The following is a 27124-nucleotide window of genomic DNA, read 5'->3' on the forward strand; positions in this document are numbered from 1 at the left end:
GAGTACAAATACTTGGGCATCGATTTTCATAACAAACTCAATTGGGATACTTGCAGATCAAAAAGGATCCAAGGGGGATGGAAGGCGTTATACTCTTTACAAAACAAGTGCAGGAATGCAGAATTATGGGATTGGACAACCATGAAAACTTTTTTTGGTTTGCTGGTCACTCCAGTTATTTTATACGGATGTGAAGTGTGGGGAGGTAGTATGTCCGAACAAAAATGACAGCAAGTAGAAAGAATTAACATAATCAGATTTCCACAATCCATTAGTATGTGAGCAATGTTTCTGGATTAGATTGTGTGAGTTTTTTTAGCATCAACGTTTCGGATCATACTACATGATCCATCATCAGGATGAGAGAGCATCAGAATATGTAATGTGCAGACCAGGAAACCACAAGCAGTCCTAAAAGGAGAGGGAGGGAGGGGCACAAAAACCAAGAGGACCAAAAATAAAGACACAACCACCAAGAGAACAGGTATAGAATAACCAATCATATGTATAAATGCAGATAATGTATATATATGTAGAGGAATTTTATATTATGCATTAAAAAATAATTAAAAAATAAATAACTAAATAAAAAATAAATAAATAAATAGATAATTTTTTTTTTTTAAAATTAAGGATCAGTGTGAAAAAGGAGGAAGCACACGATTATGAAAATAAATAAATAACTATAAGAGGTTAAAAATACAAAAATTAAGAATTAAAAAATTAAATATTAAAATAATAATAATAAAAATAAAGAAGACTCAATCCCTTACATATATGTATAAATGAACAAAAAATAAATACATAAAAGCATGTGTGAATATTCAGAACTTATATACAACTAAATAGAAATAAAATCGAACAAGCCAAAAAATTGTGACCCCAAGAGAAAAAACAAGAAGGGAAACATTAGAAAGGACCCTGATACCAAAACAAAGAAGCTACAAACAAAATAAATAAATAAAATTAAGCTCAGGAGCAAAAAGCCCTAAATAAATAGATCGAACCTAACAACTATAAACGCTACTATAAGAAAATGCGTAAATATGCCATAAGTGCGAAACATACACAAAACTAGAACCAGCCAAGATTAAAGAATACAAGCACAAAGAGATAAAAAACAAATCATAAATAAATAAATGAGGATAATAATAAAAAAAACAAGACATCTGGATGGAAGACCCAAGGCTGAAACCAACGGCATAGGAAAGAGCTCGAGGGTTAGAGTGACACAGAGGGCTAAGATGAAACGAAAAAAGAGAGGAGAGACAACAGGAAACAACCTGAAAAAAAGAACACAGAGAACATGAGGAGGGAGGAGCTCAGAGACCACAAGGTGGGGCCAAGAGACTGAAGACGAAAGGGGGGGGGCTCCCCCATAAACCGAACAGGCCAAAACGGGGGAGTGACAAGGGAAGACTCGGGGACACACCAGGGGGGGCAGGAAAGCTCGAGAAGCATCAAGGGTGATGCTGAGTATTAAGCGAGCCCATAAGAGGTTGCCAAGACAAGCTAATGGACCATCCATCATCTCGATTGAGGTTGATGGGATGATAGTTAATTTCAATAGCTTCCTTAAGTTTTCTTTTGAAGAAGTTATCCTCCTTGGAAATAATTTTGGCGGTCTCCAGACAAATGTGATGTTTGGTGGCCGAGGAATGCTCAGTAAGGGCAGATTTATGGGTTTTGTCATGTCTGATATCTGCACCATGCTCATGAATTCTGGTACGAAAAGAACGGCCTGTTTCCCCTATGTAAGGGTCCCCACAAGAGCACTCAATCTTGTAGACTCCCGAGTCGAGGAAAGAGTCTTTGGTGTCCTTAAGGGGAGGAACTCGATGACGCAACTGTGAAAGGGGTTTGAAAGCAGTATGAAGACCCTTTTTAGATAAGATCTTGGCCAGCTTCTGAGAGATGCCATCGACAAAAGGAAGGGTGGCAAACCGGGGAGGCGGGTTGGGTGGAGGACTGAGGGTACACCTAGAAAGAAAGAAGGACTTGGCTCGGTTGATAGCCTGAGAGATTTGCTTGCGAGAATATCCATTTAACATGAATACATGACGAAGATGAGTGAGCTCTTCATGCAAGTTGTCGTCATCGTAGATTCTGAAAGCTCTGAGGGCGAGGGTCTTAAGGATGCCAACCTTTTGGCTGGGGTGATGGTGGGAGGATGCGTGCAAGTACAAGTCAGTGTGGGTGGTCTTACGGTGAACCTTGCGACCGAATAACCCATCAGCCTTTCTGATAAGAAGGACATCTAGGAAAGGCAACTGATAGTCTGACTCGAGCTCTTTGGTGAAGGAAATGTTGGTGACCAAACTGTTGATGTGAGAGTAAAATAGTTCAAGGTTCTCAAGCCCATGTGGCCAACAAACATTAGTGTCATCAACGTATCGTTTCCACCATTTGGGTTTGAGGGGGAAGGACTGGATAGCCATCTCCTCAAAATGCTCCATGAAGAGGTTAGCAATGACCGGGGAGAGGGGCGAATCCATGGCTACTCCATCGACTTGTTCATAGAAGACATTTTGGAAAGAGAAGAAGGTGGATCTTAAACAAAGCTCAACCAACTCTGCGATCTCATCCCCGACCTTGCGTTTGACAAGATTGATGGAGTCAAGAATGGGGACCTTGGTGAAGAGGGAAACCACATCAAAACTAACCAAGATATCGCTAGGTTCCAACTTGGTGTCCTGAATGAATTGGATAAAATGGTTGGAGTCTTTGATGAAAGAGTCAGACTTTCCTAGCAGAGGCGAGATGATCTTGGCAAGGTGGGCAGCCAACAAGTACATGGGAGAGCCAATGGTATCAACAATAGGTCTTAATGGGATGCCACATTTGTGAATTTTCGGAACCCCATAGATGCGAGGGGTCACCTCTTTAGAAGGCAATAGTTTTTTCTTTGTTGACTCATCAAACGAGGACTTGGCCAAACTGGACTTGACTCTCTTAAGGATCATAGAGCAAGGGTTGCGAGAGAGGATCTTATAGCTATTCGGATCTGAGAGTAAGTCAAGAACTTTAGACACGTAGTCCTGCCTGTTCATAACAACAGTGGCATAACAATAGTTGTATATAAGTTCTTAATATTCACACATGCTTTTATGTATTTATTTTTTGTTCATTTATACATATATGTAAGGGATTGAGTCTTCTTTATTTTTATTATTATTATTTTTATATTTAATTTTTTAATTCTTAATTTTTGTATTTTTAACCTCTTATAGTTATTTATTTATTTTCATAATCGTGTGCTTCCTCCTTTTTCACACTAATCCTTAATTTTTAAATTTTTTTTATCTATTTATTTATTTATTTTTTATTTAGTTATTTATTTTTTAATTATTTTTTAATGCATAATATAAAATTCCTCTACATATATATACATTATCTGCATTTATACATATGATTGGTTATTCTGTACCTGTTCTCTTGGTGGTTGTGTCTTTATTTTTGGTCCTCTTGGTTTTTGTGCCCCTCCCTCCCTCTCCTTTTAGGACTGCTTGTGGTTTCCTGGTCTACACATTACATATTCTGATGCTCTCTCATCCTAATGATGGATCATGTAGTATGATCCGAAACGTTGATGCTAAAAAAACTCACACAATCTAATCCAGAAACATTGCTCACATAAGTAGAAAGAATTCAAAAACACTTCATCACATGCAATCTTAAAGTCAAGACCACAGTTCCGTATGAGATCCTTTTGGCGGAGGTGGGTTCCTATCCATTAGAAGCCGTTGCTTTGGTCTGAATGATAAGCTACTTAAAGAAAACCCAAGGTCTGGAAACACATCGTTGGCCCAAGTTGATCATAGAGGAAAAACTTGTGAGGCGGAAAAGCACATGGATGAAGCAAAATGACAAATGAATGCAAAAATGGGATATCAACATCGAAACTTGTCCAGATAACATTACAGAAATAAAAAAGTTTGTCAATGAAAAATTTCACAATATTCTGTGGACAAGACGCATAGGGCGGAAAAAATCTTATTACATTAAAGAATTTAATCCCACTTATAGTCATGATGAAAAGGCCTATATAAGAGCACCTATTAACTAGAAAGCAAAAATGTTGATGGCACAACTTAGAACTAGTTCACATCAGTTGCGATGTGAAACTGGTAGGTGGCAAGTTCCAAAGGAAGAGTGGGCAGACATAACATGTTTATTTTGTAATATGGGAATAGTTGAGACAGAGCAACACTTTGTCAAGGACTGCCTGGCTTACAATGACATCAGATCTGGTTATACAAAAATATTGCAGAACAAAGACTTCAAATATTTATTCGAGGAAGATCAAGTGAAGAGAGCAGTGGATTTGATTACCAAACTTCAGAGAAGGAGAGACAAGTTGTCCAAAACTTTACAACTGTCTAGTTCCGCCCCTGACTCGGGAGGGTGATTGCATGGGTCCCATAGACTACTTTAGTCTCGTGGACGTCATTAAAATCTATCATATCATATCATCATATCTCAATTGCTTTAAACGACGATCTATTGCTTTAAACGGTGTCTTTGATTTCTTTATAAAATTAGTATACAGAGACAATTGCAGAGGGATTCTAGAATCGATTTAGTAAACAAATTTATCAATTGCGGCCAATTTTTGCAGGTATGTACCCTTTTATGCTTTATGCCTTTATTGTGGGGTTTATTTTTTACAGGTAAGTTGCTAGCTTATTGTGCTTTGTCTTTTTTCCTTCAGATACAGAAAAATCCATGTGAAGTAGAAAGTGAAATACGATTCCCTGCGACGCCAAACATTTTGAGAATATTTCGCTTTCAGGCTGTGAATTTGTTACAGGATAACAGGTACGCATCATTATCTTTGCATTATGGGGCAAAATTATGCTTTATAATTTTGTGTATGAACGCCATTGTAAAACCTTAAAGGTTTAGGTCATGATTAGGGCTTTGAAATATATTGTGGGCCTTCATTGAAGCTGTTGTTAAAAAGAAGGGCAAGAAAACCATTTTTTGCGCATCAAGGCAAAGGAAGGAAGCAGAAGAAGATTCCTCACCGAGAACGAGTAAAGCGTTGGCAAAAGCTCCAACAACGGGCAAGAACAAACCTCCAATGATACTAGGCCCTGTAGCCGTTAATAGCTCCTCGCTTCTGTCGGATATAAACTTGGCTGCTAAATACATGAGGTAACCATATGTCGCCAGTAGAAACAAGTTCCCTAATGCAGACGTAGTGCAGGGCATGAAACCGTATGTCTCCTCGCAACTGCTACTCTCTAAATCCCTAATTTTCCAACCGGCCGCCATAAGCCTCTGAAACCCCTAAATGACCTAGATCCGAAACCCTAAAAGCCATGAAAGATAGGCAGAGATGAAGAAATTCGAAAATCTGACGCAAACTACTGGAACAATGATTATTATGCTCTATTATATCCCTATTATTATTAATATGGTTGTATTTGATTGTTGTTAAGTAAGGTATCATTGGACACATAATTAAATGGTATGCCTTCCCATTCGAACGGATAGTAGAGGAATATAATCAAATAACATAATACAGTGTGTCTGCCTTCAATTTTTTCACCCTCGATTGGAGGGTTTTTACCCTCAAATTTGTGTATGATGTCTTGTGTAATCTTCCATCTGTCATTGAATAAATTATAATCTTCTGGTTCAATATTTACCAAGTTACGCCTTCAATTCATGCACACCAAATTTCTGCTCTGTCCATGGTGATTATGTGATTGAATTTGAAGTTCACAATTCATTTTCTGAAATCTCATCTTCTTTGTTTGAGTTTTACTCTGACACAAAGGAACAATAGGTGTATCTGCAAGCTATTTGATGATTTTGTGAACTCATGAACTCAACCAAATTGCTTTTATCTTTCTTGTCCTTAGTTACTGTGATGTTCGAATAGGTCTGTTTCTGCCATCTCTTTAGCAAACCACAAATTGGATTTAAAAATAGTGGAGTGTTTTGTTTATAATGAACTAAAAATGAGGCCTAATTCTATTCTGGTTTCATTCAAACCAAGTGCTTAATGCAAGTGAATTGGTTGAAAATGGCACTCATTCACTTATTCTGTGATAGAAGGTAAAACACAGAAACACAAGTTAGCCACAAAATTATGGGTACTCCCAGCATACAAACTCTATATTAACTGATATGCAATGATCTTGTGGGTTTCAGTCTACAAGATGATAGGTTTGCTCCTGAAAGATTTCATCTCGAAATGCACACAGCAGCTGTAACAATGCCATTAGCACTGAAATGAGAGTTGAATGTTTGTTAATTTTCCAATTCTTTTTTTTTCTTCCTTATGCCTTGCTTTCCTGACCCAACTCTCAACAATCCTCAATTATCAGTCCACAGACAGTGGCAGCTAAGTTGCAATTAATTTCCTCAAATTTAAGCATCCAACTGAACAACACTCCCTCAAAACTGTTGGTCCACAATCATAGACAATTAATCCTAAATTGGTGACATTTAAGTTTTTAACTAGTAGTCCACTCTTGAATAAGTGGTGTAAAAGTGATAGGCACTGAAGACTTGACCACCGCTTAACCTGAAGACTCAAAAACTCAACCCCAACTGAAGGACACGAGACTCAACTGCCTTATTCATAAAATGCAATATAACTTTCTAACTAAAAACTGAAAGTCTACCGGTTTATCTAATTGCTAATCCTATGGTGTCCGTCCATCTACTAAATAGTGCATATTAAAAAATGAGGACAAAAGCAACTAAGTACCATGCTCTCTAATTTGATTAAATTTGTTTGAAACTAGGATAAACTATATGACTGCAAATAGCAGAAGAGCAAGAAAAGACTTTCAGTCGATCACAAATCCACAGCCCAGTAAACATCAAAGTTGTCAAACTTACTAAATTGATTAGCTCTTAAAAATTGGTATAACCATGAAACTGGATCAAACATCCCAACAAGGAAGCGTTTTCTGTCAGAATAAGTTTTCTAACCTCTTATCCTAAAACACATTCCCAATTAATTCAGAGCTCTAGCAGGAATAGCATTTGGATTCTCTTGCTGAATGACTTCAGAGCCTCCAGATGATAAGTGCGAGCTACCGATCTAAAATGTATACAGTCACAATATGCCCGGAAAAATGCAATTCATCTAGATGACCAAATATAGATTACACATGCATGGAGGAAACATCAATCAACAAATTGGGTTCACAAAGCTACCCATGCTTCCATCATATTTATCGTGTGTACGATAAATTGGGTTTAGTTTAATAGAAAATTAAACAAGACAATGAATCAACAATCGCCTGGGTATAAGTCTAAATAGATTTCACCCAAATAATGAAGATAGGTGGTTTTCATTCATTTAGGGCCCGTTTGGTTCGTGGATTATGATTCGAGAATTGGCATTCGGAAACCTTGATTTGGGATTCTAGAACGTGAAATCCAGATTATTGTTTTGAGGATTTGATTTGGGACCGTTTGGTTCACCAAGAATTCATTATGAGAATATACATTTTCACCGTTTGGTTGCACATTTTTGGAATTGGAATACCGACTAGAATAAGCAATTTTTTTTAATTTTTAAATTTCAACATGAATGATATATGTTTTAAATCCATCATTTTAGCGTGATAGAAATGTATCTTGCACTTGACATGATTTTAGAGTCATTTTATTTATTGTCACTAAAACAATGCTACACATGGAAAATATGTACTCCAAAAACTTCATTAATTAATAAATTGTCGTGACATTTAAACTTCTCAAATGTCTATACAAAATTATGAGATCAAGGTAACTCATAAAACATGTAGTAAACTTTTGTCTTTATCTAACTCATTGTTGCATAAGGTTGTAATATACAATGCAAAATATGAGGCCAATAATTACACATAGAAGGCACCATACAAGGCAATGCAAAAAGACTATTTCAGCCTCTTGCGCCTTACACATTTTACACTCATGTTGGGCCTTACACATTTGACACTCATGTCCATCATATTTTTTAGCTTTCATCATTGAACCAATGTCAGCCCGGACGACCTCTTCTGTCTTACACATTTTCCACTGATCTCCTTCATTATGTACAGTTGTAGAGTGAACATCAAACCACCTGAAATATCCGCAACCATTGTTCCCCTATAATACAAAATATACATTACTAAAAAGATTACATGTCATTAATACAAAACATTCAATATATAATGTCATTAATAACCTTTTTCTCCTTGGGACAACACCAAAACTGGCACCCAGGATTTTTCTTCGTGCGTGACACTTTTAAATGGCACGGCCCAGCACCACATGGGCAATTATGAATTGCCACATCTGTCAAAGCCATGAATCCTGTATTGATAAACAATGTAAAGTGAAAACTTATCAGAATGACATGCTAGAATATTTGTGTCATCTTATCAACTATCTACAACACAACAATAAATACATGCATAGAAATATACCTCAAACCAAGAACGGAGACAACGAGAGAACTAAATCGTTGTTCCTTTTATACTACCATCTCTCACAAACAATGTGAAAAGAGAAAAATCACATACAAATGATCAGACTAAGAAACAACCAACCAAAGCTGTTTGATATCTTTCAAGACAAATCATAACATTCCAATGGCAAGTAAATTATTTCTAAATAAACCAAATATCACACCAATATACCAAAATTAGGCAACAACACGCTCAAAAGCAGAATATTCAGCATATTATAGTAGAACCAGTTGTAAAATATAACAATAGAACAATGTATACCTAATTCATAAAAATAAATGCAGTGACCATATTTCCATAGTAACCAGCTTCCTCATACCAAGCAATTAACAAGGAGAGCAAGTAGAACATGTTTGATTGAATGGTCCACCGAGTTCAATATAAAGTATAGACACAATCCTTACAACTGCAATAAGTTATCTTATTTGAATTTTGAATGTCATTGAAACATAGCTAGACAGCAACAGTAAAATATCACATGTTCCATGGGTATCCTATCACTATACAAAAGAAAGAACATAGTTCTCTCTACACCCATCATATATGGCTCCATAATTCCTATCCTAATAATTGTACCTGAATGCTGATTAATACCAGCAACTCAAAAAGCTATAAAATCTAACATATATAAATTTTCAAAACAGTCAACTCTGCATACTCTACCTGAATGCTGATTAATACCAGCAACTCAGAAAACTATAAAATCTAACATATTTAAATTTTCAAAACAGTCAAGATATAAATTTCAGATTGGTATTAGTAACTATAATTTACTAATATAACTACAATAATCATTTGAAAATTCTTTCCCATATCCATCAAATGGGATGTAGTCAACCAAAATTAAACATGTAATAGTTATAAAATCGATCTTTTAAAAGTATGTGAACAACAATAAAGTTACTAAAGCCCTAGGAACTTTATCTGAACATATTCTGCTCTCTCCTCTTCGTTCATAATCAAGAATCCTTTGGCTCTGTCAGGATCAGACACAAAGGTGTCAAATGCCCCAATCAAAGTGGTGATATTAAGTTCACCAGTGGCTTTTAGTGCAGTATAGACCTCTTGTAAATCTTTTAGCTTGTGTTCTTCACCCATTTCGATAATTTGAGGCTTAAGAAGGGTATCATTTAACTTATCAATAGAATGGGACATCCCGTACATGGAACTGGCCATACTGGCCTTGTTTCTCTTTTGCCTCTTTATTGATGATGCCGAACGACCCTGTTGTCCACTTGCTGCACTGCACTGATTGGACATGGGAATATTCATATTTTCGTCATCTAAATCAACAGCAGCCTGAATCGGTGTATGAATGTCTTCATAATCATCTTCATTATCCACAGTCACATCCATATTGTGCCCTTCTTCTGTGTCGTGCTGTTGTAGATGTGACACCATCTGCCATGTCATTTCCCACAATTATGGCTAAGTCTTGTAGATGTGACACCATCCGCCATGTCATTTCCCACAATTATCGCTAAGTCATTATAATACTGGAATGACTGTCTTTTAAACACTTTCGCATTTTTGAATTCTCTCCTCTGCATGTTGTCATAAAAATTGGATTACTCATTTGACCATCGTTGCTAACTTAATAACTTGTTAAATAAATACTAAACATTTTAATCACCATGTTACCTTCAATAGCTCATCCCAAACAGTATCATCAGCGTCCATCGATTGCGTTGACTCATTCCACGCAAAGCCACTAGTATTCTTCAGCTCTTTCATTATTCTATATCCCTGTTTCCAGGTTTTCAGTTTGTTCTTAAAATTATCCTTAGTCAAGGTCATGTTCATCTTTGAATTGAACTTCCGTTCAATGGCTGTCCAAGCCTCTTTTTTAAACCCTCCCTCACCCTTTCTGCCAAGAGTGACTTGTTCATGCAGCAAGTCTATAAACTTTCTCTCCATGCATGGCTTCCAAAAAACCTTCTTGGAAGAAGGTGTATCAACAACTTGAACATCAGCAGTGTCCATGCTCAAGAGCGTTGTGTATGGCAAGGATCTGTTTAAACATTATATTTTAAAGATCAAAAATAAAATCCAAACTGAAAATGACCAATTAAGTTGGTTATCAAAATTTAAAATTCTATTCTAGAAAATTATCTTGACTGCATTTTTACACAGGATTGGACTGTATACGTTTTACACAGGATTGACTGCATTTTTACACAGGATTGACTGCATTCTTGTGAAATTGCTATCAGGGTTGAAATGTATACTTTTTGAGTCAAACTCGTACCTATATTTCATAAATTTTGACTCAAAACTACACAGTTGAATCCTGATAACATTATTACAATATGACTTGCTGTCCTTACACAATACAGAACATGTATTAGATCGTCATACACCTAAGCTGATAATGTTATTTCTCTTTGCAGGCTAAAACTCTAAAGAAAACAACAGGCCCATAAAGAAATGCAATTCAACTCTATTTACTGTTCCAAGTGCAAAATACAGACTAACCAGTAGACAAAACAATCGAGTTCAAACATATGACCCCACTATTACATGAGAAATGCTATGATTTAGATATAATTCATGTGAAAGATTGAAACAGTCATTCGGGATAATAAGAATTTTTAAATTTTTTTTGCAAGAATAACATTACCAGCCTGTACACGAAGTCAGATACATTACAGTTTTTCAGTGTATATACGAGGCCTTGATTTAACAAATATTTACACACAACATAGTCCATGATAATTCAAACATCAGCGAACTACAAACAAAAATTTCCCATGCACTCCAAGGACATCTTCAGCAGTTCTATCATGTATGTAATCAGTTACAGGAGTTAAATGAAGTCGCTCTTAATTTTCTAATGAAAAAAATACAAACCTGGGTAATCACTGGTGCTGGTGAAGGTGCAGATAGAGAAGATCTTGGCCCTACAGGTCCTGGATCTTTTCCATACAAGGATAATCCACGGTGATGAGCTTGTGATTCAATTTGTGTATCACGTGTAGGATATAGTGGATATAACGGAGGAAGAGATAATATGCAGTGTATATATGGATAAGACTCATAAAAGTATATTCAAAACTAACTCACAGTCAGATAGAAATAACAGAATTTAAGTCAGCTGGCTTAGATTGTTGGATTTATGGGATCTTACTCCCATGTGCTTGCTTAAATTGCCTAAAACCTTTTGTAAGCTTCAGACTTTCACCATGACTCTCATGCCATAAAATTATTTTTCTTGTTAATTTCTGTGACTGCTAATAACTGACTGGGGCTATGTCCAGGCAACTTATACAGCGATATCATCCTGTGGCAGACTAAGGGTGGCAGGACTCAATATTCGATGAAGAGGAAAACAAAATAATGACCAATCTTTCTTCCTTTGAAAGCATCGACCCTCTTTATAAAAACCCAGGCCATTTCAAAACGATGCAATTTATCTAGATGATTCATCAAGGGCGGCCAAGCATAATTCCCAAAGTTAGAAACATATATATTAATTATCACTATGGTACTTGCTAGGTGTAATATAATTATAAATTGTGGCCTTAACAATAATCATAATGAATAATTAAATATGTTGCAAGTAACTTTAGCTTCTTGGGGCTAGTATTCAATTGATAACTATTCACTAATCCCTCTTCTTTTTCAATATTTTACTAACCCCACGAATGAGAAAGGTTAGGAAAATTCTGCCCCAGTTGTCATGTGGAAGAGGACGTTACATTTGCAGTGTAGACAAATGAAAGCTAAGTAGAGAAGAGGCCATGGAGAGTGAGATAAAAACATGAACACCTACAGAATCAGATTAATTTGGTATCAGAGGAACCAATCAACTGGTGGGTTAACAATCTTTTGGGAGAAAAAATAATAAGTTGTTAATCTAAGTCTCTAAAAACCAATGCAAATTGTGAAATAGAAAGGAAAACAAGGAAATCAGAGAAAGATGTCACAGAAGAGTGAATTATTACTAGGATTCAAATGGTACTTAGCAGTTTTTCTGGTCTAAGATCCAAGAGGGTGAAATTTCCTCCCCATGAGCAATGATCATACTATCAAAGAATGTAAAGAATCTTGAATGCCCCTAACAAATGGGACTTGGTGAAGCCAGGAAAGAGCTATAAAATTGTGAAGCTAAGATCATTTTAATCCAGAAAACTAAGCTTACCAAAGATTTTGGTGAGGCCTTACTAAAGAAATGGAAACAGTGGAGAAGAATTGTTAAGGCTGAGAGCAGTTCAGGAGGATCCTGTGGTCTCCCTATTATGTTGACATTGTTGTCCTAGTATCTGGTCAGCATTTGCAGTTGCGCAGAGTCTCTAACTATTCCTCAATCCTTGTTTTTCCTTTTCAATCGATAGGACTTTGAGAAATACTTGGAACAATTATTGAAGATGAACATAGTCATTTACTTGTTTAAGAATTGTGATAGACGATCATAGTCATTGTACTCTTCGACCCATACAGTGATTGTAAGTGTCACAGTAAGATATGCAAAAATAGTACCAATTACAAATGAAGAGAACATGGGAATCACAATAAAATAGGGTACTAAAATAAAACAGAGCCAACTATAAACTAAGCTAAACACAATATGTAGATAACAATATGCTACAGCTTACAAACAATAGTTCTATTAATTCAAATTGAGAACAGAATATACAAAATATGAACTCTATAGCATTCTCAGTAAGCTCTATGCTCTCTCACAATGCAATTACATGGTCTCACAATGTATGTTTTCTACAGAAACATAATCTTCTCTGATTATATTTCAAAGGAACTCTACAGACTTCTGAGTTCTCTCAAATTCTTTGATTACACACATCCCTTAACATTACATATAGGCCTCTCTGTATTTATAACCATACTGAAGAGGTTACATTGCATACGTGTTGTTCAATTAACTTATTGGTTAAGAACTACATAAATGTGAAGACAAGATCATATCATGGTTGAGTAACTTGGAGCTCCCAAGTTGGTAATTGGATTGCAAGCTGTGAATGTATGCCAGTTTGTAAAGTCTAGACTGAGAGTTGGTGGAAAATTCCATAGAGTTGGTGCAAGCAGCAGTTTGGACTGAGGTAGTGGAAATAGTTGGCAAGGGAGAAATTATTTCCAAAAACGAATATAGAACTTTGACTTAAATGAAAATGTCTTCCTCAAAACATATGTTTAGATCTCTATTTCCTTTTATTAGTACATAGATCTCATCTGTTGACAGTGAATAAACTATTAAATATGAAACTGATTTCTTTTGTCACAAATTAGTAATAACTCTGCCTCCAAGATGTATCAAATAGAAAAAAAATCGAAAGGTAATAAGATAATCAAAACCTTCAAAAATTTCAGTCCAAAACTGAAGGTTGGGCATAAGCTTAAATGGTTTTATTAAAATATGGTCACATTTTAAAACAATGTTCTCAATAGATAGCACTTTGGCGCTTTCAAGATAAATTGTAAAAGTCCCCTGTTAAAGTCATTCTCACATGATATGGATCTGGAAAAATCGATGTTATAGTTTATCCATTTCTGCATCTAAGAAACCTACTCTGTGCCTGTAAATAGATTAGAAAGCTCAAAAGATCGATCAGGCAATGAAAGATTAAGCAAAAGATTTGGGCAACTGTATTAAAATGATTGGAAAACCATTGTTTTGATAGATACATAGATATGAAACCCAATTGGGGTTTCCGCCAAAAATACATTAAAAGCAGAAATATTCCGTAAAAAGTTGGACAAACTCGAGGAAAAGAACCGGAAACCCCCTCATTTTCTGAAGAGAAGCTCTATCTTTGAGTGATAAATTTGGTGGGCTGTCCAGCACCAATCAATCTCAGCTTCAGACTTTCACCATGTGGATGAATTGCTTTTCCAGATCTAACCAAGGATGAAAGGAGAGTATTCAGTCTTTTTGAGAAGTGTGCTATCTATGGAGGAGAAGCAAATTTGTTGCTAACACCTGCCACAATTTCAAGTTGCAATTTCCCTGGCAAAAAGGAGGAACTGCAGCACCTGTAAACTTATTCCCTCAATCTAGTACAGCAGGGTGGGATTGAAGAGGAAGAGCATCTAGTCTTAATGTTGTGTCTTGCAAGGGAAGATAATTCTGCTCTTTAAGATCTTGATAGCTGTGTGCATCTGTGTAGTTCATTTTGAAATTTGACAAGTAAATCCTTACACATGAAGGTTATTTTGAGCATTGTTCAACAAATGTTGATAAAAATTAACAAATGAATGTAAATTTTGTTAACTTTATATAATGACATCTAGGATACAAAACTAGCAATCAAAGCATTTATCATTTGACATCAAATCATCGAATAGGAGAGTACAAGAAATGTAGAAATGTATACAGAGACGAGTGTAGGCTATCATAAGTACACCATCATGAAAGGTACCTATAGAATACATGTGAATACGTAAGCAAGGAATATATGCTGAAGACTTTGGTCATCCGGATAGAAAACAATCCTTTAAACATATGTATTCTCATTATCATGCCACCTTTGCAAAATGATAGTGCTCTAAAAAGTCTTTTGTTTTTCTCTTAAATATGGCATGAAATAGCATTCGACAAAAGCAAAGTTTTCCATATGGCATTAACTACAATACATTTGAATCATCTTTCCATATCATTGACCATAATTTGTAACATCATCTTGCCAAATCACAACTAAGATCGAGTTCTATAATCATCCCACATTCTTTTGGCTATATCGTCTCTAAATTTCCCCCAATCATCTTTATCACGCTGAGTCATCCTATATGTCTCAAGTATTGGTACATCTATCCCCTTACGATCATCCTCCTCTTCAACATCAACTTCAAGAATGCCATCTTCTATGGTAATGAAGTTGTGTAGTATGCAACATGCCAAAACAATCTTTATTTGGGTCATGATTTGATATGACGTCGCATGTCTTAGGATAGGAAAGCGCTGCTTCAAAATGCCAAAGGTATGTTCAATTGCATTCCTCAAGGATGAGTGGCGGTGGTTAAACAACTTTTGTGGGCTGTTTATTGGGTTTGCCCTCGAGAACTCTTTTAGGTGGTAACATGTGCAACGATAAGGCGCAAGAAATCGAGGGACATTGGCATACCCAGCATCCACTAAATAATATTTTCCTACATAAGAATAAAAGTTTATTAATATAACTTTTTAAGAAAGTCACATGTATTAGTATATAAACATACTAGACATACCAGGGGGAACTACCAATTGATCGGATCTTGATAGGGCCGAAGATAGAACACGACTATTTGCAGCTGACCCTTCCCATCTAGCAAGGACGTAATGAAACTTATAATCAAATGAAGCCACACCCATAACATTTTGAGATAAATTGCCTTTTCTATCACGATATGGAGCTTGCATGTCGACATCGACTGTGACTGGAATATGAGTTCCATCAATTGCTCTCACACAATCCTACATTGGGAAAATTTATAATCAAAGGGATAGAATAAACTAACTATAAAGTGAAGGAAAACAAATTGTACCAAAGGGGTATGTACCTTGAAGTACGGATCAAAACGGTCCTTCCCACTAATTTCTGGAGGAGTGTTTGGACTAGGTGGCAAAAAATATTTTCCATGAAGTGCCAAGATTGCTGTCAAAACTTTGTGGAAATATCGGCTGATTGTCTCCCTTGAGTGACCGAAGTTATGAGCAATCTTACGATTCCTCAAATTGTGGCCAAGAGTATGGAGAAACATCACCAATTGTTCTTCTAGCGGTAAGTGCATCGTATTTTTGATGCTTCCTTCTTGCCTAAGAATATCAGCTAGATGAAAGAAGGCTTGTTTACTCATTCAAATTTGATCATGACAATCAATCTCATTCGAATAGATAATACATTTATAAAATGGAATCTCGCCTCTTTTGCGCTTACATATTGCTCTTCTACCTTCTTGTGCAGTTGCTGCTATAGATGCAGCAAAGGCTGCAAGGCCAACTACAAGAGCACAGATGACTCTTCTCTTCCTCGCAATGTGCCCCAAAATGTTTTTATCTTTCATTAGATCCATTAGTAACCTAAAACCAATATAGAGACACGTTTCGTTAGATCCATGGATTTGGTAAAATATGATGATGAACAACTTTCTGAATATATGTCTATTCATTAGTAAGAAACATAAGCAGATCTAAAAAGATGATAAAGACCTATATAGAGATAAACAAAAAACAGAAACTGTGACTATTTACTGGGCAATAAAAGACACATTGTGAAAGTAGGATGAATGGTGATTACTGATATGGTCAAAAACTGATTCGAGAAAATATATCAGAGAGAACAAATTGTAAATTTCAACACACCATGAAGTAAAGAGTGCTAGCATATGCTAAAAGAAAAATTGCTGACATAAAATCAGAAAAAAAGGTGATTTTACCTTCAAACAAAAATTGATGACAGCTCCACAAAGCCCATCAGATGAATCAAAGATCAAATTGTTGGGCAAGTTTTAGTGGCCAGCCAATAGAGCTCCAAAAACGTCTTAAGTGTAGCAGTTCTAAGATGAATCATGTAAATTTGTACCAAAGGAAGTGTAAGATATAAAATTACACATTATGCTTTGATCAATGCTCAGCAAGGAAATACAACAGCAGGTTAAGTGGCAACATTATAAGTGCACACCAACAAAAAGAGATAAAAAACACAGTTTCACATGATAAAACCCTAAAGTGAAGTATGTCAACACATGAAAAATAGAAATATATAGAATCATTTCACTTTAGTAAAATATTATAATTATGCTAATTAAAATAGCAAACAAAATATAATTGATAACTAAGTAAAACTAATGGACATTTCAATAGAGATAATTAACAGCTAATTCAAATAGATTTATAAGTCCTGTTCTTACTTTTTAACTATTAGAACATTAAATTAACATCATGTTTGAGCACTCTTTTAAAATGGCATTGCTGTAACAGTAAAACAAAAAATAAGCTACCTTTAAGTTTCCCAAAGCGAAAAGCATTTTACTCGTAAATGTGTGACATATATTTCCAGGTCAAAACTGGTTTAAGGATTGTGAGACAGGGCTTCTTCTTGAGGTCTGTTATCCATATATAATCCACTGCTCCCTTGCTGTTATAAATAGCAATAAAGTAGCAGAAAGCTTTCCTGTTCATCGAAAAATATGGAAAAATATGGAAACAGTGTTAGCCTGCCTCACAAGTTTGGCCATTGTCTATTCAAGAGCATTTAGCCGAAACAAGATGCCTTTGATGAATTGCCTAAATTGTGCGAGGAATGCATGTGGACTATGTCAATCAAGTGCAATGGTCATTATATTGTTTCAAGTAGATTTTGATTAATGAAGTTAGTAAATGGTATGGGATTATTCCAACAAGTAGGAAAAATTATAGAAAATGTGAGTGAAATAGGCAGGGAAACTACATAAAGATATGAAAACAAAAATTTTGTCGCGAAACTGCATACTGAACTATTTAAGGATTTGTGGTAAATTCAATGATATAAGAAATGAAATAAATATGTACAAACCTATGAAACTGTGAAGCTCATCCAATGTGCACTTTCTCAGCGACAGTCACGTGTTTTGAAGTATCAGCCATGATTAGAATCATTGAAAAGCTAAGTTGATCATCTAAAGCCACTAAATCTTTAAAAAACTACTTTTCATGGTACAAATCCAATTTTTTTGTTAATAAATAGCCAGCAAAGCTTTATATGTGCACTCAGAGCATCAACATATCAGTCTCAGAAATAAATTTGGTAATTCTGTAATCATTACTGGCTGAGTTTGCAGAGGAGCAAAAACTTAAAACTACCCAACTTGACCACGCCCTTCTGTGATCTTGTGAACACCATTTATTTGTTTACAACAGTTTGGTTATGGTGGCTTTGTTGGGGGAGCAGGTTACTTTGATTCCAAGCTGTATAACCTCATCAAGAATTTTCAGCCGAGATTATATGCTTCTTTCAGAAAAGAAAATTCAGCATAACTTAATAAAAAACACGAAAAAAATGCTAAGCCAAGATGTGAAATCAATATTTAAAAAAAAGCTAAGATGTGGAAAGTTTTATAGTACTACATAGAATACAAACAGTGATCGTGTGGGGCAAATACAAACAATAAAGGGTTCCAGACACTTAAAAAACCACAATGGCAAAAATTGTGTTCCAGCATTTAAGCATACCATGCAAGTAAGTACTCCGTCTTCAAGTTGGCGGGACTTCATCAAAAATAGGATGGTAACAATAGAGAAAACGAGTTATTAAACCGCTGCTCTTCATTACACGATGGTAGAAACGAACAATATTGCAAAGAAATTTCGATCCTCAAAAATTTTATGATTCAACTAAATTCTAGGTTAAATAAATAAATAAAATTATGAAAAGATGCGAAAACTTCCGCAGTAAAACCTTTGTGACAGACTAACAGGGTGTAAAGGGAAATAAGAACAGTAGGGTTACAAGCATATGAAATCCAAAACGAACAACGTAATGCCATTGCAACAGCTTTAAGACAAAACTGAAGTTAAATTCCAAGAAATATTGGCGAGTTACCTTGTTCAAAGTTAGCTGGGAAGAAGACTCCAACAATGCCGATCGTGAGCCAGCTTGCAACCAGAGGAAATGGAGAGCACCTTGCAACGTGAGCCAGCAGAGACGTTGGAGCAAAATGTTTGGAGCGCTAAAATGGAGGGAAAACAAATATCATCCGGCAGAAAATAAGTTTGAGTGCCCAAAACACAACATTTTAGGGCTGCCGAACTACAAAAAGGTTCATTTTGTATTAATTCGCAATGCTCATTTTATCCAAAATTGGAATTAAAATGGGTATTTGGCCAATACCAACTATTTGAGAGGAAGACCGAATCCTTGAATTGGGGGCTAAATGAGGATTGCAAATTCTAATTTTCTCGTATTCCAATTCTCATTTCGTCGACCCAAACAGTGGATTGCAATTTTTTTAGAATGCGTAATTCTAATTCCCGTTGATATCCACGAACCAAACGGGCCCTTAGCATTCAATTCATAGAGGCAGCATCCATTAAAATGATGAGTTACGGTTTTATTGATACAAAAGGTAGTGACCCCCCAAAAAAGGGTACTTCCATACAGATCAGATCAGCGAAATCAAGATCTTCATGAAGAGTACATACCTATTAAGAAACCAGAAATTGTTAATTTCATAGAAAAAGGGAGAGACAAGATGACCAACCTTGTATCCTTCAATTCCGAAATGGAAAAGATTAATTGCATGACTGCAAATTCCCTTTTGGCTTCCAAGTATGGCTTTGGGCAAAGATAGTTGACAACAAGCAACCTAGATTAATTAATTAAACAAACAACACCAAACAACCCCATAGATCAACTACTCAGAACCCATCCATTGAGATTTTTGTTGATGTGTGTTTTATGACTCACCAAACAGTAGAACAAAATACTGAGATATCTTATCCTCTCTTGAATAAAGTCTTGTGTATGCTAAGATTGCTAGAAGATCATACAATGACTTCAAGGTTCCTTTAATGCCAGGTCTTGACTGTGGATAAGATTAGTGGTTGATGTGATTTGTTGATGATCACAAGGGGCCTTACGTGTTAATTCATATTCATTTCAAGTTATACTAGATGTGGGAGCTATCTTAAGGTTTTACAATGAAGCGCTTTTTTGGATTTTTTACAGAATATGCAGAAATTCAATAGGATAGGGTTTAGGAATTCTATTCTAATCCTAAGGGTAGTGATAACAACAAATAGTACTATAGTGGACAAATTCCTCAATTTACCGAATTCCGCTTTGCCAAGTTATACTACAACTATGCGTGAACTAGTGCAATCTTCAAGGGTTATGCCAAAGATTTTCATATCACCACATACACCATCATAAAGAACAATGTATACAAATGATAGAAGTTGAACATATGCATGAAAGGGGTTCAGGCTAACTTTACACGACGAGTTAGAATCACTAAAACGTCAAAAGTATGAACCAAAGAAACTCATCAATACACCATCATATTCTTCATTGTAATCACCACACATTGTCTATGCTAAACGTAATCTAATTGAAGAAATTTAGGAGAACAAGCAAGCACTAAGACACGTCAAGTATTCACCAAACTCCAATGAAAATTTTATTATCTCAGCAACTCATAGCAACAATCTCATAAAAGTCTCCCTTTACAAATGAGAAATGAGGCCTTTATATAGGTCCTCGATTACAATAGGTGGCTTGGATGATCACAATAACCAATGGCCAAGATTGTGCCACATCAGCCCTAATTAGGGTTAGGGCAATGGAAAGGAATCTACATTAATGCCACAAGGAATCCACTACTGTAGTGGGTAATAAATGCCCACTATGCATGCTCATGTAAGGAGTGGGGTGTAATAAATGATCCCTATCCATTTAATGCATCTATCTTTATTTTTTCGCCTGAAAGATCGAAATCAATCTAACACTGTTTCCAACTCCGCTGTACTGATGCTTGGTGCAGATTCTTGCTTGAATTCTAGAACTACAATTGCTCTTTCTGCTTTTCCCAAGCTTTCATCCCAATCTGGTAGCAAGTCCTTAGTAGTGTGCATTGTATTTGAGAAGATGGAGAAGTTCTCAAAATCATCTCTTCCATATACATTTAGTTGAAAGAATTCCTCTAACTTGACTTTCAGATTATCAGTTGTCATTTCTTCTTCCACCAATCTCTGTGATAACAAGGATGCAATTGCATTTGATATTCCTTGCTTGATGTTATCAACAATCTTCTTCCATTGACTGGATTCCCTGGTAAAGCTTTCAAACATTTCCTTAGCCATGATCACTGCACTGTACCATTGAATAAAATCATAGACATCCCCCTCGCTGATAACTCAACCATCAATCAATTCTTGCTTTGGGGTCTCCATTAGATTCTGAATGTCGGCAATCACCTCTTCTTGGTAAATATGCTCATCCACCCATGATTCCTCCATGCATTGGATCCTAGAGATTGCAACCAATGCCCTATTGTGCACTTGCACTAATTCTTTTGCATGTTTGAAGGCTACATCCTGAATTCCTTCAATGCAAATCTTTGCGCCCTAAGCAATATGCTTGATTCTGTCAATATCACCTACCACTTCATTGGAAACACCTGTTGGAGGGACAAATGATGGACCTTCCTCTCTTACTAGGTGAGGCAAGTTATTGATGTATTGACATAAGGCCCAAATTTCTCTTTTCTGATTTTCATACCCTTCTTCTACTCTCTTCAGCCTATCCTTCAAAGCCTGTGTGGAGTCATCAAATTCTTCCAATATTTGCTCTCGGGAGGCCCGACCAAGATTTACTTCTGTAACATGATATTCATCTGGAGCAATCTGATTTTTTCCTTTGTCAATTGTGGGAGTCGCAATCTACAAGATTTTGGATCCTGATTCTCCTCTGATGAATTTAGTATATCTTTTTGCTTTCCCTTGTTCTTCTGATCGGTCCAAAATTTCTTGTAATTCAATTGCTGGATCAACCTCCCCTTGTTGACGCAATTGAATTCGTTGCCTCAACCATTCCAGAATGGGTATACTTTGGTCCTCGGGAATTACCAATTGTTCTTTCCTTTGGACCACTCGAATGTCAATGTCCTCTTCACCTTCTGGACTATCCATTGTAACCTCAGGAACTACGGCTTCGACACTTAGAAGATGTATTGCTACTCTTGGAGTTTCTTCCTCTAGTGGACCATCTCCATCATTAATCATTTCTCGCTCCAAGATCATAGCGAGACTTTCCTCTGTAGCCATACCTTGAGCTCTCCCTTTTTCTTGCATGGACTTTTCATAGGTATTTATACTCAACCTATCATGAATTGGCCTATCCAAATTCTCTTCTTGCTCAAATCTCCTTATACTTGTCCTTACATCCTTCCTTTCAAAAGTTTCTATCTCTTGGACACTTGGAGTTCGACTCGGAGAAGAGGGAGCATCTCCATGTTTCTGCTTCTTATTTTGAGGTTCCTGGATAACTTCCTCAATCCTAGGACGCTTTTCTCGAGGTACCTCCTTCCCTTTCTTGGTTCCTACATCTTTGGATGGAGTTCCTCTTTCCTCAATAGTCCCTTCAGATATTTGTCCCTATCTTTCATCCCTAAGTGGTCTATGGCCAAGCAATCTATATGTGAATCCATTAGCTGGTGCAACTAATTTTTCAAGCTTACACTCAATCCACCACTTTGTAAACTCTAAGATTGGTTTTGAAAGAGCTTCGAGATCTGTAATTTCTTTCTTCTTCCAATCATATGGTTAAGCTGTCATTTCTGGATTGAATCCCTTTCGCATCACGTTTGGGTCCTCCTCCATTTGATCAGGAACCTTGAATATGTTGCATGTTCTAATAATGTTCAATGGTAGTCTTGAATGCAACCTTTTTCTAATCTTGTTCTCATCTTTTGCATTTGCCCAAAAGTCTTCAAGGTGAACCTTGTGTTGGTACTTTGATCCTCCTATTGATGAGATTTTGTTGTAAGGATCAAAATCATTCCTTTTTGGATAAAGTGGAAGGCGGAAGAAGTGGAGCTCATTTGATGATTTCTCTGCAGCTTTTAGACATGGGCATACCTCAGTTTTCCCTTCTCCTATGGAAATTGGAAATTGCAACCCCAACTTCTTTTTCCCTTTTTGAATCTTGTCATAGGCTGTAAGTTGTCGAGTAAGCTCTAACAAGACCATCTTATCTATTGGATACTTGGGAAGTTTGTATGGCTCTGTGGAGAATCCTTGAACTCGGATGTATGAAAAGGTAGGAAACGGAATGAACCAGGCACCATATTCCTTGACCAACTTCATCGCACCCATCTACATTCTTATATGTGGCCTCTTGTGTAATGTTCTTACTATGCGCATGGCAAATAAATCATTAACCTTCATATAATTGTCCTTTGAGTACAAATGCAACTGTGGGTAACATTCATGGACTTTGAGGTGTTGGGTTCCGCTTCAAATTGGTCCTTTGCATCGTAGTCCATCATAATTTGTCCTTCGTGCTAGCATGTAGATGACATAGGAACTCATGTAAAATTTCCTTGTATGCTCTAGATTCATCAACTGTTCATTTAGATTATCACTTATAAGCCCAACCCAATCTATTCTGTCGCCTTCCTCCATCACCTGCTCAACAAAATACCACATCCAAGATTCAAACCTATAAGAATAAGGCATGCCAAATATGCGACTCAACATCATGACCATGTCACTATATTCCCTTTGCAAGTCAAGCTATACTATTTCCTTAGGAATCTTGGAATGATGTGATCTATTCTTTTTCAACCATCTTTTGTTGATTATTTCTTCACAGAAATTGATTCTAGATGTGTAGATTCTTAGTGCTTGCTCCTGTGTCTTGTGACCATCCTTGGGTGAGAAGGAATTCCAAACGCTTTAGAAATGTATGCCGGAGAAAAATCTGCCAGAACATTTCTTTCAGAATCCTTGATGGTTCTATCTCTAGGATTATAGTGTTTGGTACATTCCACAATTAACTTTGAATGCTGAAAAGGAGGAGGGAAACTAGCTGCAACAAAAATTCCACTTCTCACAATTCTTGTGGCTAGGTGTGTTGGGTGATAGTCATTATATCCAAGCATTCTCCGGTTAAAATCTTTCAAATCCAGGCCGCCAAGACTTATCACCGATTTCTGCCCACTTTGATACAATTTTGGATTCAGGATAGAATCCTCTCCTTTCATTCTTTATCAGTTGTCCTCGCGTTTCTCCTATTCCCTTGGGCTCTGCCATTTTCCTTTCTTGCAAAATAGAAAATGTACACACATAAGACTATGCAAGGAAAGTATTATAAACAATAGATACAACTTGTCCATAAGACAAAGATTTTGGATTTTTGCCAAAATTTCCATACTCCTTTCAAGATCCGCTTTTAAATACTTCTGCGAGAAATATGCAATTTTCACAACTCACTGCAAAAAAAGAATTCCTTTCTGATAGGATTCAAAATCCTCTGTCGTGAATTCCCAGAAAACTCCTCAACAATTTTAGAAAATTTTTCAAAAATCCGCTTCCTTGAACTCCTTGAATCTCACTCCTATTCTCAATTTGCTTTTCAAATTTCTGTGTGCCTGAATGAATGAGAGGGTTTCTTGTATAAATCATAGTAACACGGGGACGCGTCCCCCCCCTTTTTGCCCGACGTCTCGGAGACTTCAACGCACCGGAGACTTGGGGACTCCGTCTCCCCGTCCCCAGCGGTGCCACTAGATTCCACCACCTCCACCGCGGATGGGGGACATCCTACTATTCACTATTTGCAAATTCAACTATTTATGTTTAATGTTCGATGTTCCAATTCAATGCAATGTTTCAAGTATTCACTCTTTTACATCTTTACATCCTATATTGCAATACATATTTTCATAACTAACATTTTTAAATACCATATGCATAGATATATACACCCCTCTTGTCCCCTACCGCCGTCCCCCCACCGTCCCCCCGCCGTCCCCAAATTAAGGCCCCTCTGTCCCCCCGTCCCGAAAACTTGTCCCCCCGTTTCGCCGTCCCCCCGTCCCCCAGGGTGGTGTAACTATGGTATAAATCATCTTTAAAAAAAAATGCCTTTAAAGTTGTAGACTAAAATTAGGCAGTTACTTTACTTAGCCATCAATGTTTCCATCTTTTGTGCCACTTGTCGCTTTTTTGCTGTTTGCTTCAAAAAGTTGCTATTTTGATGCTCTTAGCTTCATGATGAAGCTAAGTATTTTTTATCCCATTTTGATTTTTTTTGTACTTTTATTAATTAAATATCAATAAAAAAAATCAATATTTAATTAAGATCCACATTTAAATGAAAAAAATCAAATTCATTTGCAACTTTTTCTCCACTTTTTTTTTTTTTGGATTATTATTCAAAAAAAATCAAATTAAATATTAGTAAAACTAATATTTAATTTTTTTAATGTAAATCCAAAAAAAAACTTTTTGAAGGAAAATCATTTTATCGCCTTTTCTCTAAACCCAATTTTTTTACTTCACAAGGAATTTCATTCTTTTGTCTTTAAATTTCGGATTTTTTCTCAAAATTTTCAATATTCCCACTTTTCACAATTTTTTGACAAATTCTGTGCTCCAATCATTTACAGGAGTGGGCTTTTCAATGATTGAAGGATTTTGAAAGCTTGCAAGATTATGCGTTGTCTTCAGTTTTCCCATTGAAACCATACTAACTATCATAGGTGACCTTACCCTGTTTGTCCTCCTTTGATTTACTCTGTTCACACAAGACCCCATCTAACTTCTTATAGAGATTTATCAACTAGCAAAAACTGTTTGAAGCTCTAGTCCTTGGATTTGAATCGAAGTATGTTGCCTTAAATTGCCTTGCACGAGCATTGATGATTTCTTCTATTCGACTTTCTTTTCTTTCAACAAAACTTGATTCCAAAAAAAATCATTTGGAACCTTTGTTATATGGGCAAAACTACTTCTAGACAAGGATGGAGGAGTATTTGTAAGGGTGCTGTGGTATACTTTAGGACGGCCTTTAAGCACACTGGTTGATTTGTGTGTCCATAAACTCAATAGCTGAAATCAAAACTGTATCCAGAAAGAGCACCCCAAACTTGTTGGAGCGGGTTTTTTACAAACTGAAGGATTTAATCCTTTTTCATAATATTTCTCTACGAAACTAAAACTGTGCTCCACGATTCGTGGGATCGGACTTTTCCCAGAATGGAGGATTTTTCCTTCACGATATTTCCTTCTAAAAACTGCACTCCACACTTTAGGAGGTCGGGGTTTTTATGGAATGAAAGATTTTATCTTTTTCAAAAACATTCCCTCACTGATTTAAAACTGCGCTCCATGCTTTTCGGGGTTGGGCTTTTTGCAGAGTGAAGGATTTTTTTCTTTGTCTTCAAAATATTCCATGACTCCTTTAAAACTGCGCTTAACGCTTTTATGGAAAGCGGGATTTCTTTGGAGTGAAGGATTTCGTCTTTTTCAAAATATTCCACTACTCCCTTAAAACTACACTTAACGCTTTGCGGGTCAGGCTTTTTCCAGAATGGAGGATTTTTTTCTTCTCAAAGCATTCCACACCATCACATAAAAATACTCCATGGGATGCGAAAAGCGCATTTTCACGGCAGTCAGGGATTAATCATCCGTGGGAAACATTCCACCATCAACTCAAATTTGCGCTCCATAATAGGGAAGAAGCGGGGTTTTCCTGGAATGAAGGATTTTGTCCTTCGTGAAATATTTCCACACCATCACATAAAAACACTCTACGGGATGCGGAAAGCGCATTTTCACGGCAGTCAGGGATTAATCATTTGACCATTTCCTGAGTGAGGTTGACTTGCGCTCCGCCAAACAGGGAAATCCATGGTGGAGGCAAGTTTTAACAGCGGGGTCCCAGGCATGGGCGATGTGAGGCTTTTGGTCACAACAATTTTTTATTGTGTAATCTTCCATCTGTCATTGAATAAATTATAATCTTTTGGTTCAATATTTACCAAGTTACGCCTTCAATTCATGCACACCAAATTTCTCCTCTATCCATGGTGATTATGTGATTGAATTTGAAGTTCACAATTTATTTTCTGAAATCTCATCTTCTTTGTTTGAGTTTTACTCTGACACAAAGGAACAATAGGTTTATCTGCAAATTATTTGATGATTTCGTGATCATAGTTATTGATGAACTCAACCAAAGTGCTGT

The 27124-nt window shown here is 36.4% G+C and overlaps 2 protein-coding genes across 4 annotated transcripts in view; one reads left to right on the plus strand and one right to left on the minus strand.

Annotated features, from left to right (window-relative positions):
- Positions 1–1460: 1460 nt before the first annotated feature.
- LOC149574743 (uncharacterized) lies at positions 1461–5277 on the minus strand. Its single transcript, XM_089815963.1, has 3 exons — positions 4978–5277; positions 4669–4793; positions 1461–3042 (listed from the first exon to the last, which is right to left on the minus strand). The coding sequence occupies exons 1-3, from the start codon at positions 5275–5277 to the stop codon at positions 1461–1463; spliced, it is 2007 nt and encodes a 668-aa protein (XP_089672089.1).
- LOC149574744 (uncharacterized) overlaps positions 4483–27124 on the plus strand; it is a 28276-nt gene continuing 5634 nt past the window's right edge. For all 3 annotated transcript variants that reach the window (XM_089814559.1, XM_089814560.1, XM_089814561.1), the window contains exons 1-2: positions 4483–4618; positions 4712–4818. The gene's annotated coding sequence lies outside the window, so the exon portion shown is untranslated. The remainder of the gene's footprint in view (positions 4619–4711; positions 4819–27124) is intronic.

The sequence above is a fragment of the Cupressus sempervirens genome, chromosome 2 (genome assembly GCF_028749045.1).
Source record: "Cupressus sempervirens isolate cs-2001-9-10 chromosome 2, ASM2874904v1, whole genome shotgun sequence".
Taxonomy (NCBI): domain Eukaryota; kingdom Viridiplantae; phylum Streptophyta; class Pinopsida; order Cupressales; family Cupressaceae; genus Cupressus; species Cupressus sempervirens.